Here is a 21,000-nt window from a genome sequence, read left to right as displayed (position 1 = left end):
TTTTTAAAAAGTAAGGAAAAATTGATTTTAAAAAATATATTCCCGGGCTTCCCTGGTGGCGCAGTGGTTGAGAGTCCGCCTGCCGATGCAGGGGACACGGGTTCATGCCCCGGTCCGGGGGGATCCCACATGCCGCAGAGCGGCTGGGCCTGTGAGCCATGGCCGCTGAGCCTGCGTGTCCGGAGCCTGTGCTCCGCAACGGGAGAGGCCACAAAAGTGAGAGGCCCACGTAACGCAAAAAAAAAAATATATATATATATATATTCCCAAGCTCCATCTACTAAAAGGGCCTAGAAGCAGAAAACCTCATCAGCGATGAGCACACTTAGCATCCAGATATTGGTTTCTAAATGCATTTCCCACTGAAGGAACTAAGGCTCCTCAGAGGAAGGGATCCAGATTCTGGAAGATGAGCCTCAAATATCTACTTGTGCCAAAAAACAAGGAAATACTCAAAAACTAATGGGGTCATATCAAAGGGCTACAGAAGGCAGTCCTGAAAGAGCGCCCTCCCATGGCCAGATCTGGCATGATTTCATTAAATAATACTAATGGCAGCTACAACTGATGGAAACACACTGAATAAAACTGCCCATGTCTACAGCAGTATCTAGAATAAGAAAGAAGACAAGAAAGGGTGGGAGTGGGTAAGAAAGGAAACTCTTCTTTACAGACTGATGCAAGCTAACAAGCCTAGAAGACGGACTCTGAAAACCACCACCTTGCAATCGTAACTATTCACACAGCACCACCTGAAGATTACCTCCCAGTGCAGGGCTGAGGGCGCCCCTCGACGGTGGGGCACTCTGCAGTCGCCTCCTCCATCAAGAAGTCACACTGGCTTCACTAACCCTGGGACCATCAGGATGGACATGCCCCCTGAGGTCACGCAATAGGAAGAGCCCAATGCCACCAAGGAGGTGTTCTTGCCAAAAAATTCTTATTCTGTGTCTAATCAAGCCTCGACCTAATTTCCAGTTTACAGGAAATACAGGAGGAGGTACAAGTTAAAGCACAACATGAGGAAACTATCAGACAAATCCAGAATGTGGGGTGTTTTACCAAACAATTGGCTGAGCTCTTCCAAGAGTCGATTTCTCTTTAAAAAAAAAAAAAAAAAAAAAAAAAACAGTAGGAGGGACATGGAGGTGCAGAGGAACTGATCTAGAGCAAAAGTGACTTAAGAGATAAGCGAACCGGGCTTCCCTGGTGGCGCAGTGGTTGAGAGTCTGCCTGCCGATGCAGGCGACACGGGTTCGTGCCCCGGTCCGGGAAGATCCCACATGCCTCAGAGCGGCTGGGCCCGTGAGCCATGGCCGCTGAGCCTGCGCGTCCAGAGCCTGTGCTCAGCAACCGGAGAGGCCACAACAGTGAGAGGCCCGCGTACCGCAAAAAAAAAAAAAAAAAAAAAAAAAAAAAAAAAAAAAAAAGAGATAAGCGAACCGTCGTGTATACATATGGACCTCATGCTCTCTACCCAGTTATCAGTCGACGGATATATATAAAATGGAATAGTACTCAGCCATAAGAAAGAATGGACTAATGCCATTTGCAGCAATGTGGAAGGACACAGAGACACAGTGAAGTAAGGCAGAGAAAAACAAATATCATATGATATCACGCATATGTGGAATCTAAACAAACTTTACAAAACAGAAACAGACTCACAGACATAGAAAACAAACTTATGGTTACCAAAGAGGATGATGGGGGGTGGGGTGGAGGATGATAAATTAGGTTTGGGGGGTTGACATAAACACACTACTATATATAAAACAGGTAAACAACAAGGACCTACTGCAGAGCACAGGGAACTGCACTCAGTATCTTGGAATAACCTATAATGGAAAAGAACCTGAAAAGGAATATATATATGTATGTGTATGTATAACTGAATCACTTTGCTGTTCACTTAAAACTAACACAACACTGTAAATTAACTATGCTTCAATTTTTTTAAAAAGATCTTAAAAAAAGAGAGAGAAGATAACCAAATGTAATGCATAAACCTCCACCAGACTATGACTGGGAAAAAATGGTTAGAAAACCTTCCTCGCCACAACTGAGGATATTGATATTGACAACATTAGGTGACAATCTGAAATCATTCATCCTCTCAGGTGGTATTATGATTATGACTGTATTTTAAGAGAAGTGTGCTCAAGTATTTACAAGTGAAGCATCTTGGTATCACAACAATACGCATGTACCACACACACAAATGAAATGTTCAGTTGTTGAATCTAGCGAAGGGTAGAGAATGTTCGTTTTCGGAACAGTTCTGTAATTATGAACACTTTCTTAATAAAAAGTTGGGTGGGAATTATTAAAATGAAAACACAAAATTCAATTCCCAGAAACAAATCCTAAAGAGTTTATGGACCTCGAGTTGAGAATTACTGATCTAGATAATTCATTTTATTTTTTTTCTTACCTTCCAGAGTGTTAAATAGAAACAATGTGATACCCCAACTTCAAGAAACAAACTCTCAGTCCCTTAAGCAAGATGGGAATAATACAAGTCTGACATTGAGACACACAGATTGAAATGAAGGGGCTATCAAGAACTCAAACAACCAACTCAAGTATCCCTCAAAACGCATCACACCGCACACATACACGCACACATCAAACTGGGGAAATCTGAATAAGCTCTGTGGACTGTATCAGTGCCGACTCTCCGTGGCTGCCTTGGTTCTAAGCCATGCAGGCAGACATATCTGCTATAATCTAACAAACACTGGAGTCCTGGTCAAATCCTTAGCTGGCTTTGTTTCGTGCAGGACTTCAGTTGTGACACTGTATTATAGTTACACAAGATGTTACCCCTGGGGGAAACTGGGTGCAGGGTACAAGGAGCTTCCCTGTATACTTTCCTGCAAATTCCTGTGAATCTATAATTATCTAAAAAACAAAAACAACACATTATAGATCTCATGTCCTGGTCTTGTCCAGTTTGAACACGTCCTTCGATCCTTCCCACCACCAATCAGATAAGTGACACGCTTTCTTTTAAAAGAACCCTTCAAAATCCTAAAGAAAATCGATTCTTAAAATAGTTCAAGCCCAAGAAGAAACATAAAGACATTTGTCCATCTCGAGCAAATAAATGCCTCCTTTCCAGGCCCCTCAGTTACCCAGACAGCCCCCAGCAACCTCAGCCCAAGGTGAAATGGGAATTCTCGGTCTGCTTTGTTTTCCAGGGTCACATAATCAAGCGCAGCAGGTGACCCGGACTCAGGCAGCCGGCCGGGCCACCTCCCTCCCCACACCTGCTCTCCTCTGGCCTTCAGAACCTGAGGAATAACCAGTCGCCTGGTAACTGCCTCTCAATTTCACCTAGAGAATAGGCTCAACCAGCAGGATGAGTCTGTGATGCTTCCTAAGGCTAAGCATCCACACCTTTTTGCTCCTGAGATGAAACTGAGTCGAGTCTGAAACCACGCAGGACCCCGCTCTCAGCCACAGAACCCTCTACAACAGCCCTTCCTGCTGGAGCTGCAACAAGAAACATCAGCTGCAAATTCTCCCTCCTGCCAGCCTGCTCCCAGGTCCCACCCCGGCCAATGCCCTCAGCTTTGCAAGAAGAGCCGAGAAGCAGGCCCTTGATGTGGAGGGTGGGAGGCCTGCTCTCCAGGGGCCCAGCTGCACAAGCTCTCCACCCGCAATCACACTTGCTCGGGGCGCTGAGTGTGCCCCAAGCTACAGCACCAAGGTCACTCTGTAGAGAGGTCACTGCATGAAAACAGCACACAAGAAACAGTACTGAGAGGCCAACACAGTAAATGGTTGATTGGGTTTGTATTTTGTTCTGAAGACTCACCGTCTGGTTTTCATTTTACCTGAACACAGGGGTTCTGCATAATTATTTTTAAAGGAATCTTGAAAATGCACTTGTCCAACACTGCCTGATTTTTTTCAGGCAAGGAAACACCTGCTGTATGCAGCTCACCAGAAGTGTCTATTACGCACACGGGTACGTGTTTTACAGCCGTGCTCACAGAGAGATGACGGTGAGGAAACGCACCAGGGCACCAACAGTGATGGCTCTAGCTGGGGGAAGAATGAGGAGTCAACGTGCCTTCTTACTTTCCTATATTGCACACTTTTTTTTTTTTTAAGCAATGATCATACGTTGCACAGGACATCCACAGAGCTGACAAGCTCACTTCGATGTCCTTGGAGATGTCAGCAGTGTGTCAGCCAGGGCAGCATGGGCTGAAGCCAGGAAAACAACCTCAAGTCTCAGGGCTGGCAAATGCGTCATAGAATTCCCAAAGGTGACGTTTAAAATGGTACCCCAAGTCTGGCAGTAACCGAGTCAGGAGGGTGCGGATAACTGTCAGACGACGCAGGCTCCAGCTACACCACCAGCCACCTGCACGGAAGCGTGAACAGAGGCCCGGTGGGAAGGGTCCCGATCGGTCCACGCACAGGGCACTTCATCAATAACCGGCTGTGGTATTTAAATCACAGGAAGTCAGAATTGGCGGCTCCTTCACTGCTCTGTAATCTTAAAATTAACATTTAACTGGAAAGAATCCAACGGGATCACTAGAACGCAACAGAATTGCCCAGGAGGTTAGAAGAATCTTCTGGCCAGCCAAGCAATGGTACTTTTCCATTATTAAAAAATGACAGAGAAAAGAGAGCAGTCACCGCATAAAATGTCACATCTTCAAATATCTGTATAAGGTTCTACCAGTTGCCCTGTGGTCCAGAGACAACATTTCTAATTCTTACTCAAACAATATGCATGCTGGCGATGAGCGTGTTACTAGAGACCGAGGGGAGAAGAGGGTGGAGAAGGAGCCCCCCGAGGTGATCAACGGCACACCTGAGGCCAGTTTAGCCATTTTCGCCCACAATGGACCCCAGGCTTAGGAGATTGGGGCTTGATTTAAAGGCATCCCGAATCCTCACGGTTTCTGGTTAACTCACTCTAGAATCTGTGATATACGATGTAAATCTTATTCATAATTAGGCAAGTTAGAAGCAATCGTGGGCGGATAAAGTTTCAGATGAAAATAATTTAAAGTAAGATGGACTTGGCTCATTATAACCCGTGGCTTTTTTTTTAATTAAATGTGGCCTCATGAGTACACGTACACGCACACACGCGGGCTCACACACGCTTACCTTTCATTAGAGTTAATTTCTCCTCTTTCCCATCTAAAGCTACACAGTAAATCCTCATGTGACCATTTCAAGGACTATTTTTTGCTACTAAATTTTGCCAACAATCTGCTCAGCATTCTAGCAGATGTTTCTGTTTTCAAACCTCTGGGAACTTGGCTGTATCTGTTTTCCTTCCCCATGTTAAAAATAAAAGAAATGGCCCAAATGTGGCCCTAATACCCCAGAGAAGCTTTTCCCACCCACCAACCTCAACCTCCCTACTCAGGTGACCTCTGTGATCCCTTCTCAAATCTTTTCTTTGCCATTAGAGAAGATGTTTCCAATTATGGTCCATTATATTGTCAAGGATGACATCACTCAGATGTGTGTGTTTTTTTTTTTTAAAAGAAAATGCTACTGATTCCTAGTTACTTGGGACCCATCTGCAACAACCTCAGCCAGCTCACCTGCTGGCCCTTCTGAACCCATGGTGTCACATGAACGCAATGTGCTTAAGATCGATTCTCCAAACACAACAACTCCTTTTAAATGGTGGGCTGGAGAGACAGGGGGATCCTTGTTTTTTATCTAACGATTTCTTTAAAAACACTTGTGACCCAAGCTTACCTCAGTAACATCCATAACTTTGATGGCTGCCAGCTGACCTGTTTTAACATGTCGACCCTGAAAAACAGAAAAAAGAAAGAGAGTGGGCACGGCTGTTCTGCACAGTCATTAGTACAGAATGGCTGAAGTTTCGGCAAGTCACCTCTTCTGTACTTTTTCCCCAAAAGTGATGATGAAAGAGTCCTATGCTCTCCAATAGAACAGTATGGTTCTGCTGGTTTGTTAGACTCGTGAACCACACGTAATAAACCAAACAATTAGTAGAACAAAGGAGTTTTGATAAAGAATCAATTCCCTCTTTCTTTCCCGGGCTTCACTTACGTATCATTACTTCTCAATCTGAACAACTTAAATAATGTTTTCTTCCATACATCAGGTTGACCAGCCTTCCCTTCTCAACATTTCACATGAAGGAAATGACCAAAAAAGTCTGGATATTATTTATTGTCAAAAATGTGTAACAGTCATTTTCCGCTTATATACCCCCAATACCCATTACTTGATTTTACAAGAGTTATACTGAGAGTCTTCTTCGAAGCTTTCCTGTGATCCCAATGCAGGGAGGCTGGAGCGTAACTACTCGGAATAAAGCGGGTACACAAAGAGATGGGGGGCACAGAGAGAGCGCGGTCTTACAGATGCGTCGTAATTCCCAGTCTAGAACCTAAACGTCTGTTATCCATTTATATCACGAGCATTTCCAACAAGCTTGACGCAGCTCTCCTGTCCCCTCCCCCAGACAAGGAGCGAGGGACTTAATCCCTACCCATCTTGCAACGCTCTGCTGGGCATCTCTCAGGAGAGCAACAAAGAGCTACCCTGCCGTCGTGAGCACCGGCTCCTTAAGGGCTTTGTGGAACACGCTCCTGCTGCCGCAAACGTGAAACAGAAGGCACGTCCCCACAGTGTCCAAGAGCCGGCCTCGCTTGTGGCCTCGTGATGGGAAGAGCTGTGAACTTTAGAACCTGAAACCTGAGGAAAGCTCTCCACTTATTCTGGAGAGCTTGGGCAGGGACTCAAATTACAACTTGGACAAAACAGTTCCACGAAAATGACACTGAATTACAACTCTCTCTCAACTCTCTGCGGTCACAGCGGGATGGGGTCCAGCACCGGCCCAGGAGCTCACCAAGCAGGGTTGGGCGACAGCCTAGACAGGGGAAAGCAGGACAAATAAAGCCCACAGGCCTCAAACCTCGTTCCAGCATCGCCCACCTGCAGAGGCCCCGTCCTCGGGCTCAGAAGGGTGGCCCCATCCCGTCATCCACAGTCAGACATCTGAAGAAGCTCTGCCTCTGCAGCAGGCGGTGCGGGGTCCCACGCGGGCCGGTCCCAGGAGCCCCAATGCCAGTCCCCAAATGCCCTTCCAGACACCCAGCCTCCCCAGGCCCACTGGCCCTCGTGCCCACATCACACTCCCCTGCATCCCCAGAGCCCAGGGCACAGCCTGCACCGCGGCTCTGTTCACAGCTGGGTGACTCACAATCCTGAAAGGAACATCACCCTGTCTGTCGGTCCCCACTCGGCACATGACGTGGCCTGAGGGGCCATCTGGCACGGGGAACAGCCCCACCACGGAGACGGCGGGGGGGAGGCCAACCCTGTGTCAGGAAATAGCCATCTGCTCACGGCACCCGGACCCACGTGTCCAACTCGAACGGCCACGGTTTACTCACTCCCTGTCCGTCTAACAGGCAGCGTCCGTGGACGTGTCCACCTCTGACTCGCTCGTTTCAAGTTTCCACCCGTGGGTTCCAGGCTCTGGAAGCTCACCCTCCTGAGCGCGGTACCCACAGCTGTGCTCACACAGACACGGAGCCGATGACCCTCTGCAGCTGCAGGACAGAGCTCCCGGCCCGGCTCGGGAACCACGGCTGTGCCCACCCGGCATCTCCTCCACTCGGGGACCTTCATCCCCCGTCGGTGGGGTGACAGCGCTGTCCACGTCACAGGGGTGTCGGTAAGAACAACCGAGGGGCAAAGGACAGCACATGGCACAGGGTCAAGTGCAACCCTGGTGATAAAATACGGCTGCACCTTGTTTCCCTCCATCGATGACCGGAGATGGATTTATTAGCACAGACTCAAGCAACCAGGTGACTATGACGGGCAACACAGTCCTGAAGCCAAGGTATAGCTTCCGAGAATCCAAGAAGAAAGAGGAGAACTTAAGAGGACAAAGTAACCCTTCAGGCCTTTCCACGTAAGGGACACGAAGACCAGCTCCTTCACCCCTGGTCAGCCCTCACATCTGAAAACAAATGCCCGTTACTCTTCCTGCAGTGGGGTCGTGTCCAAATTACCGCAGCAGGTTTCTCGCGGAGGGAACCAGGCGATGAGAGGGAATGTCCAGAGAGTTGTCCAGCTTCCCCGCTTTTCAAGAGGGGAGGTGGTGAGACAGAAGCGTGCCGGTGAGACGGGGAGGACGGAGGGCCTTCTGAGCACCTGACCCTCAGGAGAACCCACAGGCCGACAGAAAACCCTCCCCGGATGTTTCTAAATTAGAGGCATCTTCCTTTTCTCCCTCAACGCCTGAACTCAAAGCCACCGTGTATCCTTTCGGCCTCAGCAGTGTGACGCTGGTGTGAAAGCTGAGGGTCGTGGGTTCACTCTATTTGTTCACGTAGACTGAGACTCCCTCACTGAGGGAGGATGGAATTAGGACCTAACAATAAATCTTCATTTCCGTGTTGAAGGACAGCCCACACAAAGGCAGTAGCCTTCACTAACACACACCAGGCCTTTCAGAATTAGGGCCATTTGAGTTGAAATTTAAATCAGGAAACCAAGAATTCTGCTTCCCTCCCAAGAATCAAGACAACATGCTGGAAGAAACGAATCTGGGATGGGCGGCCTTGGACTCTCATTCCTCCGCCACCTCAGCTGCTGTAATTTCCTTGGAAAAGCTGCTTAACTTCTACAAGCTTCCTAAGGTCCCTGTGGGATCCAGTGTGCTAACGCACCTAAAGCCCCTTCTAGAATAAGGCAGGCTATAAATAAAGTGCACGGCGTCTCCACCCAGACATCGCCCCTGGCACCCAGGGGACGGCCTTCCTCTCCCCACGACGGGAGAGCCACGCCGAGTCCCTGACCCTGCTCCCTAGCTCCACCTGCAACCATCTCAAACCCAGTCAGTGGTGGCCCATTTCTATTTTCAAAAGGCTGGCCAATACAGTGGGGTGCTAAAATAACGTACTTCTCTAATTGTTTTTTTTTTTAAAAAAAAAAAAAAAAAACCTCCAAACGTGAAACTAACAGAAGTCATAACCTATGTGCTGAGTTGGGCCATCTTTGTGTCAAGGAACCAAAAGGGCCAACAAAATAGCCTGAGGAGGAAAGCTCCAGCCGAATGCACCGAGTGTTAATATGTGTGTGATCATGTGCAAAGGAACAAACTTCGTGGCACCTGATTCCTTTCTGGTCTTTAAATGAGGAAAACGCATGTTTCTCTTTTTAAAAGGAAAACTCAAGCTACCCTCAGCAGGCGTCCAAGCTGAGGAAAATGCCCTAATTGTCAACTCTCCTGCACGTTTCTGAGTCGAAATTGCCACCTTGCATTTGCAAATACGTATTGCATTTATGACACAAGTTCCAAGAAGGAAAAGAAAGGAAAACACACACCACCACATGGTTTTAAGATGCGGGCGCTGTGGCAGCCTGTCTGTCTGCCTCTAATGAAGTCTGTCTGTAAGCCACAGAGAGGAGCCAACGGCAGAAGGCACAGCATTCAAGGGAAGCTTTTAAATCCCAAGAGAGATGGTGAGGTTCCTATCTTCCTAATTTTCCACTATCGCCAAGTACTAGGAAGCTACCTCACGTTGCATAATCTTTACCTAGAACCCCAATAACTCCATTAAAATACATTTGATGAGTAAGTATGCTCGTTGGGATGGTGCTCGTGATTGTGTGAAATGACTGAACACAACTTCTATGTTTACTTTTTCACGCAGAAGCAAGAAGTCTAAAATTTAATGTACCCTTTCTGTACTCTTGCATTATTTCAGTGATATTTATGTTACTTCCTTTAGGCATCCAGAGCCCTCCTATCCCTGACCCAGAGAAACAAGAAAGGAACTAGTAAACCTTTTTTATCTTAACTCTTCCAATTAGCAAGACAAAGCATTTAAGCCCTTTATCTCTATGACTGAAATTGTGAACTCCTTAAAAAAATTTTTTTTCCAGAAAACAACTGAGAAGGGAGAAATCTTTTGCGAAGAGTTCAGTGGTACATTCTTATTGCCCCTAAAACTTAAAATATGCCTAATATTGGCCCTGAAAGAAAAACTATTTTTGATATTTTGTAGTGCATAGAAGTCTAGGTTAGGGAAACTGAAATTCAGACCCAGCACTTCTCAATTATCACGGTGTCTAATTGGTTTGCAAATATTAATTTCATTTTCTTCTGGTCAGGGATCATGATTCATCTTTTCTTACTACAGTTCTTGGAACTTCCTCTGTTCCACAAATATTTATTGAATAACTGTTATGTTGCAGGCATTTTGCTGGACCCAAAAAAACCCAGTATGCTCACTGGGAGGAAACATTCCGGGGTCTCATCCACAAGAGGAAACTCAGGCAGCAAAGTCAGGGAAGGGGATCTCTCGAGTCTGTGACACTATGAGCGGCAGAGAAACACACCTTAGGGATGACAGGTATTTTCTTGCCTCCACAAGCCTGAACTTGTGTGTGTGCACTCACAGCCTGAACTCCAGCAAGGACACCTGGAGACAGGCCGTGAGGACAGGACACGGGGCACCAGGATGTCCCCACTCTTGGGACACTTAGTGAACAAAGAGCCTTGTGTGTGTTATCCTTTACTCCTCACACAACCCAGCATGGGTACCGTTATCCCCATTTTACAGATGGAAAAAGTGAGGCTTGGAGAGGACTAAGTTAACCGGCTCAGGACTCACACGCAGACCTGTTCCCTACACCAGGCTGTGGACCTTCAGAGAGAAAGGACCGCAAGTGTCCTATTGAACCAACTTCCAGAGGGGATGCCAAGGCTAGTGTTCTACAGCTTAAGTACCTTAAGTGATTATAATCAAACATGGCAATGCAGTAGCCAATAATAAAAACTGCTTTTCAATCCCTGGCCTTTCTGTCTCATGAGAAATCAGCAAAAGTCAATGAAAGAACATCCCGAAGGAATTCTCTTGGGAATCTGAAGGTATGTGAGTACAGTATTGGAGATCAGAATGCTTTTGCTTTCTGCTGAGTTTAATCTGCAAGAAAACTTTTCAGATTAGCTGCCTGAAATTGGCTTTCTATTTGCTTAAGAGCGAAGCCCATCAACGCCAACCTCAGTAAGCAGAGGGGGGGCGGCACTTCACCAGTGGCCGGGACACGCCCTGCACGGTGAAGAGACAGCCCACCACCCCTGCCTCAGGGAGCTGGTGGCTGAAGGCTGCAAAACCGTCCACGAGAAGGAGCGGTACATGGTGACAGAAGAAAACACTGCTCTGTAGCAGCAACACTCAGGAAACAGGACAGGGTGAAGCCAAGGGCTCTGGGTGACACGAAGTGCCTTTAAAGGTAGAGTCAGAAAGACATCGCTGTGAGGGCCGCAGGGGGTCTGCAAGGACTACCTGGTAGCCCCAGAGATTTCAGGGGGCAGGAGGTGGACCCCTTGAGATCTGAACTGGAAAGCATCCTTACCAGATCCCAGAAAGGGACACGTGTGCAGGCGTCGCCAGGCCAGGGGAAGGGGGGAACCCAATGATTCAGACCCAAACGTGAGACTTCTGTAAGTAGAGCGCAGGAATCCATGACTTTTTAATCCCACCTCTAGTGATTCTTATGTATTCTGAATTTTGAAAACCACTTCTCCGCGCTTGTATGAGAAAGCGCAAATTCAAGTTCTCATATCCTTTCTGGACTACATAGTATTTGTTACCATCAAGATATGCACTCATTGTCTTAGCTGAGGTTTTGGTGTGAGAAGGTCAGACTCGTAACAAACATGTTCTAACAAATCTCAATTATGTGTGTCACAAAAACATATAACTATGTTCTGAAATGTCCAAAAGCTCAAAGAACAGGCAAGCCTAGTTCATCAAAATGGTTGGTTTTACAGATGAGAAAGTAAACCCAGAGAGCTAAAAGGAGACCATTTAGTGGCTCAGCCAAACCTGGCCTGTCAGTTCTCTCCCCAGATGTCTCACTCACATCACTGACAGTTTAACTTAAAAATTCCAGGGCTTCCCTGGTGGCGCAGTGGTTAAGAATCCGCCTGCCAATGCGGGGACACGGGTTCGTGCCCCGGTCCGGGAAGATCCCACATGCTGCGGAGCAGCTAGGCCTGTGAGCCACAACTACTGAGCCTGCGCTCCGCAACGGGAGAGGCCGCGACAGTGAGAGGCCCGCGTACAGCGATTAAAAAAAAAAAAAAAAAATCCAGTGGGCAAGGGAGATGACAGAGCACAAAGGATTTTTAGGGCAGTGAAAATGCTCCATACAATACTATTATGATGGATTTATGTCATCATATATTGTCCAAACTCACAGAATGTACAACACCAAGAGTGAACTCCAGTGTAAAGCAAATGATCACGATGTGTCAATGCAGGTTCATCAGTTTTAACACCTGTACCACTGGGGGGGAGGGGTGCTAATAATGGGGGAGGGTTAAGCAAATATGGGAACAGGGCTGTATAGGAAATCTCTGTACCTTCCTCTCAGTTTTGCTGTGAACCTAAAACTGCTCTTTACAAATTAAGTCTTTTTAAAAATGTTTTAATTCCAATTATAATTCCCCCTTATATGTCCTTGTTTTAAAGGGCAAACATGAAACCGACCTGACCATGTGAGGGACAGCATGAGCTCAGCACCAGGCGATGCACTGACCACTTTCTAAGGTTCCACATCCATCCACCCCAAAGGCAAAGACCAGCTTATCTGGTTCTGCACGGTAAATCCCAAGACCACAGACCCCACTCATGAGTGTTCTTTTCCAGGAAGTGTCCGCAAAAAATTCCAAAATGTACCCAGAGGGAGAGGGTGTGTTACCCAGACAGCACCCCATGAGCCATGTAAGATAAGGAGCCAGGTAATTAACCTGGGAGAGAGACAGCTTAGAGCACTTCCGGAAGGAACTCAGTCTCCTAACCACCTCCTGACACCAGAGTAGGAATAAGGGCGACAGGATAACAGTGACACACACTTTCTGATCACACTCCTCCTCCAAAGCCCAGACCCAGTGTGAGGCAGGCACTTTATCCTTGTAACTACTATTTATTATTATAATCAAGATCTCTTCACCTGCTTCTCCGTTCCACGTTCCGGGCTGTGGATGAGCAGGAAGAGAGAGAAAGCACAGGAACAGGTAAGTGTTATGAGATCAAGACTCGTGATTTAGACAGAGAACCACGCTTCTATTCCCTGAAGTGTTTAAAACTAAGACCTCCATATAGAATTCTGCCTTTCTTAGGTTGGAGCTGCCTCACCCTACACCAACACTCCCTTGAAAGGAATTTATGCCTCAGTAGCAGAGAATGTGCAGACTTTTAACTTCTACGAAGTACGAAACAGCCAAAACCAATAGCAGGGTTAAGACTCCCACTACCCAGCGCCCACCCCCAATGAACGAGTCTTTTTTGTTGCACAGCTGAGTTAGCAGGTAGTAAAAGTGAAATAATTTATGCAACACATCTTTTTTTTTCTTTAAGAGACCAATCTGGATGGAAATCTTTCTAAAGCCTGCAATCTTGAGGACACTGAAGATGCTTTTCTTAATGGCTCAGGGAAAACATTATGAGCATCAATTACCATCCTGTCCTTGCACTTAAGTGACAGCCGCAGGGAATATTACGTCAGGCAGCAACATTCTGACTCCAACGAAGAAAGCGCCCAGTCATCTGGGCTCTGCATGCCTGTTCTGTCACTTTCGGTTGTGTTCTAGAACAGATATGGGGGCTGGGGGGGAGGCTGACCAGACAAAAAGCTAAGTTCCAGTTAGGTGAGCGATCACTGCAGCAAACACCCCCTCCTATTGCAAAGTGGAGACAACCTGGACGTGCGCGTGAATGAAAGGGCCCGAGGAAGAGGCACTACCGTGAGCGCTTAGGAGTGATTCCCTCAAAGTGGGTGCATGCGCGCGCGCGCGCGCGTGTGTGTGTGTGCACGCGCATGCACGCGCCTGGGCAGTGGGTGGGCAGCTGCTTTATAAAGACACCTGGTGCAGCTGCATTAAAAGAGACGGTGACCCTTCCAAGGAGGGAGCAGCCCTGCGGTGAAGCACAGATGCGAGCCAGTGTCTGGGCTATGGCGTCAAGTGTGAGGAATTATGTTGTAAGAGGGAGACCAGCAAATTAAAAAGCACCAATAGTAAAGGGCCCACAAACACAAGGAAGGACAAAAAACTCAACATATCCATTCTCACACTGATAGTAAAAGAAAAGGCATTGGCAAGTCTTCATATCAAAGCATCAAAAACAATGGAGACCTTGGATTCTGCAAGCGTCTATTGCTAACACTGATCACACACTTGCAATTGCCTTTTCCTCTACTCACCAGAAAAACCCAACTGACTTCAGATTGAGCAATTTTAGTTTAAAATAACAAAAGAAGGTTTAACAGCACGAAAAAAACCTCCAAACCCTTTACCAGAGGTAAACCTATGTATGAAGCTATTCTTCTACCTTAGCCACTGAGAGATAAGGCACCACATTCCACAGCTGAGCAGTCAAATCTGGCAACGCTAAACCTGAAACCAACAATGTGATGCGGACAAGATAAATTCAAATACTGTCCTCCTGAAGGTGATGTGATTCCGCACTGGATAAAAGAAAACTGACCGAGGGAGACACACACACGACCCACGAAACACACACTACATACTTACGGGCTCTCACGGCAAGAGCTGCACATAAAATACATTCTTTTCCTATTTGCTGACTATCTGAACCTACTAAAAATAATGAGTTCACCTTTTTCTTTTCTATGTTATCAATATTTTTATGATTAAAACTTCTGTTAATACTTTTCAAGGAGAAAAATAAGAAACTATTTTTTTCATTAGTTCCTTTGAATCACATACTAAGATGTGTAAATACTGCATAATGGTGCCCAAACCAGGCATCGGAGTCAGGAGCCCAGGAGGGAAGCCCCACTCACTCCAGCGCACACCAAGGGTGACCTCGGGCCAGTTCCTCAACCTTTTCTGGACACCGCTGTCTTCCTCTGTAAAACGGGGGTAAAGGGCTTCCCTGGTGGCGCAGTGGTTGAGAGTCCGCCTGCTGATGCAGGGGACACAGGTTTGTGCCCCGGTCCGGGAAGATCCCACATGCCGCGGAGCGGCTGGGCCCGTGAGCCATGGCCACTGAGCCTGCGCGTCCGGAGCCTGTGCTCCACATCGGGAGAGGCCACAGCAGTGAGAAGCCCGCATACCACAAAAAAAATAAAAAAGGGGGGGGTGGGGGTGGGGGTGGTAAAAACAACTTTCTGCAGTAGGGCCTGTTAACTATAAAAAATGAACACCTGGTAGCAGGCCTGGTCCTGGTGGACAGCACCGTGACTGGAGTGGAGGGACCGCAGTGGGACCACAGAAGGGACCAGCATCACCTGTCACAGCATCTGAGAGACCAGCTTTAAAAGCAGGAGAGTCCTCTAAAGAACCACAGGTCGTTAGATGTTTCCCTCCAATGTGAGATACCTTCCAGGGGGGAAAAGATAAATCTAGTTATACAGACTCTACCACAAAATACTAAATGTGTTTATTCGTTCAGACTTGAAACAAAATATATAACCAGAATTTTTCTCTTGAGACCCATACAAATTAATAGCACTTGATATATAAGTATATCACGTATGTATACACATATAAAATTAGATATTGATATATTAGATATTGATATATTTTCTCACTCAATTCAAGTCACATACCACACGTCCCATTACTTTAATTATTGCAAGGGTAACGATCCATGTTTATCTATAATAAAATTCTCAGTCTGAACTCCTCTCTCTTCAGCCTTCCCTCGGCAACAGGCAGGGTGACCACAGCCCCCTATTTCAAACTAGGGAATCCTGTCTTTACTTTTTTATATAGTTCTAATTCTTGAATTGCTCAAATGAGGAGGTAAGAATCAGGGAAAGGAGCTGGGCCGCGCGTCTGACCAGCTGGGGAAGCACGGGTTTCACCAAAACATAACCAACGGGGGCTGAACGGCCCCAACCAGGATGAGGCCAGAGCAGACCCAGCGCCAGGGCTCCAGGAGGAAGCACACACAGACGGTGAACTTTTAATGAGAAGTCTGCTCATCACAGCGGCTGGCCATGGACCCAGGACAAAAGAGGAGGCACAGAATTCTGTGTGCCACCTTCCTCCTCTTCCCAGGGCTACTCCGCTCCCCCTTCCAGAAGTGTTCCTACATCTCTCCCCGTGACTTCACAATACACTCAGTGTTTAGAATTATACCCACAGAGTAATTTCAATGCTGAAATATCCCTTTAAGCATCCTTAAGGCACTCAAACTGAGCTCTTCTCATTGGCTTAGGGTAAAAGGTTAAAAGTTTCAGACACAAGTAGAAAGGCAAGAGGTTAAGGCTCCTGTTCCATTCTGGGCTCCTGATCCACCCACGGTCCTTCCTAGTCATCACCAACCCAACCTTCAATTAAGGTTTTCAAATTGTTCCTTACTTCTCAGCCCTTCAAGAAGCTGACTCTAAAATAACACTGCCCTTGAATCTGGATATGTTTCCAGTATTTATATAAAGTCAGACTATATGCAGCTTTGTGTCTCACTGAACAATTTCTAAATACAAGAATAACCTGGTTTCTGAACCTGAACCACTTCCGCTGCTGTGCCTTCGGCACTGGCACAGTTAGAAGGCATAATTCCTCCCTGGCATGTGGTCTCTAAGGGCAGTGTTTGTTTTCCTTCTGGTTTTCAAAGTCTGTATACAACTTAATTTGCTTGTGCTAAAAATTCATGATATTTCATACATATTCATAACTCCACTATTCTTCCTAAAAAGAGATAAAAGTTTTGTTCTACATACAACTCCTAATCTGCCTGCGCTGAATATGCATTAGAAACTTCATTCATTATTCCTAATTCCCCTGTTCCTCCTTTAAAAAGAGGTAAAAGAGAAAACCCACCTTTAGAAAGTTTCCCTTTGAGGTTCCACTCGACAGGATCCCTCACCAGAAATGATGCCCCCATGCCATCAAGCGCCACTCTTGCCTCCCTGGGATACAGAGCTCTGCCCGTGGTTCAGGCCAAGCCCACCTTCCCTTTCATCAACCCCTTGATGAGACCCCCGTGAAAGGGCCTGCTGCTCCAGAGCTGGTCCTCTCTTCAACCTACAGCCACAAGCATCCAAAATTAACCTACAGAACTGAAAGGGAACGCTGAACTGAAACTCTTCAACCCACAAATACACCAAATTTTGCTTTAAACCCATGACCTTAAAAGTAAAAAAGAAATTTTGATCACCTGAGTCAACTGCTCGCTCAGGCACTGAACAGATTTATGACCTTGAACGAGTCCCTTAACTTCCCAGAAGCACGGCCATCTCACCACGAAATGTCGATGGCTCTGAGCTGCTCCCCAGGCCGACACTATGGTTCGCCAGGCACTGGGTTACACACCAGAGACACACCATGAACCAAGCAGGTGAGGTCTGTGCCCTCATTCTAAGAGGGGACACAAGCCATACAAAAGTGAATCCGCTGATGGCTTACCAAAAAACAAGGGGGGGGCGCTCTTGGGGAAAACCTAGCCGAGCGAGGAGAGGGCGTGCCCGGGGCAGGGGGGTGGGGGTGGGGGTGCTATTTCATAGTGGGTGGGCAGGGAGGCCTCTCCCTCGGGTACCCTGTCATCTGGTGATGAATGACTTGCCCTGCAGGACCTCGAGAGCCAGAACTAACCTACACAGAGAAAACAACCACACAGGCGTGCAGGCTGGGCCGCCAGCCCTCCCTCGACCAAGGCGGCATCCTCGGTGGCTTGCAGGCGACGTGCAGGTCCTATGCCAGCTGCCACAGTGGTGACACCCTCGGCTCCCTCTTGTCAGCAGCACACAAAGCCCCAAGGACGTCCCACAGTGTGCCTGTGAAACGGGCCCGCCCAGCACACAGGAGGGCAGGACCCTCTCCGGGCAAGCCGAGCCAGACCAGCACTGCCACTCCCCCCTGCAAAGCTGAGCCTGGGCTATGGAGAGAGGGCGGCGAGAGGCAGGACCACAGGCTCCAGCCAAAAGAAGCTTCAAGGTTTCTCCACTGACCACCTGACTACACCGCTTCTCTTCAGCAAAACTCAGCCTCAAGGTTGAGGTCCGAGGCCTCTACTGGCAGAGCCTGGCTATGATTATCCAACCAAACATTGAAAGCAAAGTCTCCCTTCTTTCTCTAAGGACGACAGTCAGAGAATCATGTTTCGGATTGAAAAATAAATCCCTAAATTTACGGTGCACATCATTGCATATTAATATTTGGTATGTGGCTGCTTGGGCCGTGAGGTTACAAAATTTAATTACTGAACAGTAACAAAAACCAATGAACACAACATGAAAAACAGCCCGTGTGCTGTCTTATTATGGTTGCACTTCTACCATTTCAGATTATCCTGGCATCTTACGAAGGCAATTCTTTGGGGTTCTACAACCAGAAACCGCTCCCCAAATGCTAACAGCAGGTTCTCCCTGATAATTCATGACTAAGGTGGACATCGCATTTCTTTTAGTGGGTTTGGGGGATGGGATGGGGTTGGATATGGTTGCTTTTTCTGTTTTTTAATTGAACGTCCAAAAAGTTAAGAGGCTGCACATTTCTAAAACCCAGATTTTCAGTTTCTCTTGAAAATCAGATACGTTAAAGCTGGGTCCTGAGGCCCAGGGAGATGATGTGCAGAGCTAGGCTGGGCTGAGGCAGCCCCCTTGGGCCAGCAGCAGCTCTCCAGCCATTCCCACAGCTCCCACCCACCCGGACCCTCATGCATGTACGAGCGTGCACCACGGACCCAGTGCCCTCCGTCAGAGGCTACAGCAGCAGACCCCTAACTGACAACCGGTCACCAGGAGAGAGTTCTGTTGCTGCTGCTGCTGCATGTTTTTTGTTTTGCTTGTAATTGTACATGCTTGGGCCTCACCCACATCTATTGGATCAAAGTCCCTAAGGAGTAGGGCCTGAGCATCAGTACCTTGTAATCTCCCCTAAAGAATTCAGAATCACTGCAACCGTGGCCTCATGACGGCAGGAATGATGTCAGAAAGACGCCAGCAGGCACCACCAAAACCCACGTTCTCAATAAAAAATTAAAAGGCCCCCAAAACACCCTCACCCTGGATCACATGCTATAATAGGTTCAGCCTCACGCCGCAGCTCATGAATGCATGGCTGTCACCTCCCGGACGGGGGAAACACACAGGTGACAGCGTGACAGCGAGGGAAGCACCAGCACCAAATACCACAAGAGAAGAGTCCGGAAGAAACACCGGCTGCTGACCACCGGGCAGCGCCCGCCCCCTGTCCCCCTCTGCCGGGGCCACCACCTGATTCATCATCCCAACAGGACCCTGGAGGAGGAGCACGGCACTGCCCAGGACTGCCTCGGGCCGGCAGATGGTCTGCACACCCTCCCCAACGTACTTCAAGAAGTTTTGTTTTAAGGGGGAAAAGGAGGCACCCAGATGGTGAACTGCTAAGTCAGAGACCAGGAGCATAAACCACCCCCTACCCGGCCCTCACCCAGGGCCTGCACACCGCCGGCCCCAGCCAGTGGCTTTCAGTGGCCAAGCAAGCGGCGTGGGCGGCGGACACCTGTGTGACGGCTCACTCGGTGATGCACAGACATGACCTTCACAAACCACCACCTCCAACGGGGGTAAGTCCTTGAAGTCCCTCAGGCAACGTCCTCTGACAGCTTCCCGGCAAGTCCACCATGGCTGTCCCCACCTCAACAGACCCTCCAGGGATAAACCGTGAGATACAAACCCTTCTCAGGAAATACAATTAGGGGGATGGGGTGGGGGGTGGGGGGGCAACGTGACCATGAGCTGACCCACCGCAAGCTGCAGGGCTCTGGCCACCTGCCTCTGGGGCGGCCGGTGCAGGAAGCTCGAGGGGGAGCCTGGTGGGGGAGGGAGTCCTGTAAATCCCCAAGTGCCTACAACTCTGAACCCAAGGGAACATCACAAGGGTTCTGGTGACATCCTGCCCATGGTCACGAGAATCAACTCACAGTGGCGCACACCAAAAGAAAACAAAAGTCAACTTTACTTTATGACAAGGTGTGAAATAAAATTTAAATACTAAAGGCAAGCAGGAACGGTTCAAAACCCAGGGCACCTCCGGACCTTGGGCCTCTTTCCTGTTTACTCGGGGGCCGCCCCGCAGGCAGGCTGGCAGGCGGGCAGACAGACACATCCGCCGAAGGCTTCTGCTTTGTTAGCAAAAGTCCTCACTTCCTCCCCGCTCCTGCCTCTCACTTTTCTTCCTATTCTAATGACATCGCCACACAACACAGTTACACTTCCGGGTAAAACACGGAAGCCAGGGCAGGTCTAACTCCTGCCCCAGGCGCTACCTTCGAGGAGGAAGCACCGCTGAGGGCCCCTTAGGGCCCAGAGATTGTGCAGCATTTAGGCCATCTGAGGTGTGCCCACTTTGTGAAAACCCAAGGCAACAAAACTGAATGGTGCCAACCAGATGCAGCGGTACCGTCCCCCTGCGGGCACCTGCACCTCCAAGGATACTTGTGGAAAGCCCAGCACAGGCCACGATACAGAAACACACAAACAATTCCTTACTTTGTATGAAACTGATGAAACACTGCAACACGAACGCCAGAGGCCTTCACTCACTGAGTTTTGCTCTCTGCCCTACTTTTCCCATCTCATGCGATTCCTCCAGATTGGGGGATAACTAACAAAACGCCACAGCAACTTCTCTTTCTCATCCTCTCCTGGACAGAACAGCCTCATCTGGATCTCTAGAAAGGGAGTCACAACAACTCACAAGGAACAAAACTTGTATACAGACAAATATTTCTACAGTTATGCCTCTTCTCAATGAGTAGGTGTATTCCCTAAAGCAGGACTTAGAAAAAATTTTTTGCAATAGTCACCAAAGTCCAAGTTTGAAGAAATTTGGGGGATGTCCTTTTTTTCATGTGTGTGAGCTACAACTTCACATATAGGGTTTGTTTAAAATGGGTCAGGACACCTGACTGTACGCCCTGGGGAGACAATTTGCCCTTTTAGGGGATAAAAAAAAAAAAACCAAACAAACAAGGAACCTGTGTGAGTGATTTT

At 47.9% G+C, this 21,000-nt stretch overlaps 1 protein-coding gene across 15 annotated transcripts in view; it reads right to left on the bottom strand.

The window, feature by feature from the left end:
- Positions 1–21,000, bottom strand: part of MAP4K4 (mitogen-activated protein kinase kinase kinase kinase 4) — a gene marked incomplete at its 5' end in the record, with an annotated part of 173,932 nt that overhangs the window by 85,771 nt on the left and 67,161 nt on the right. For all 15 annotated transcript variants that reach the window (XM_079721334.1, XM_079721336.1, XM_079721329.1 and 12 more), the window contains one exon: positions 5,746–5,802. In XM_079721334.1, the coding sequence (XP_079577460.1) occupies positions 5,746–5,802 (57 nt within the window). The remainder of the gene's footprint in view (positions 1–5,745; positions 5,803–21,000) is intronic.

This window comes from Hyperoodon ampullatus, assembly GCF_949752795.1.
Source record: "Hyperoodon ampullatus genome assembly, chromosome: 15".
Lineage (NCBI taxonomy): Eukaryota > Metazoa > Chordata > Mammalia > Artiodactyla > Ziphiidae > Hyperoodon > Hyperoodon ampullatus.
This window is presented reverse-complemented; position numbering and strand designations above follow the sequence as displayed.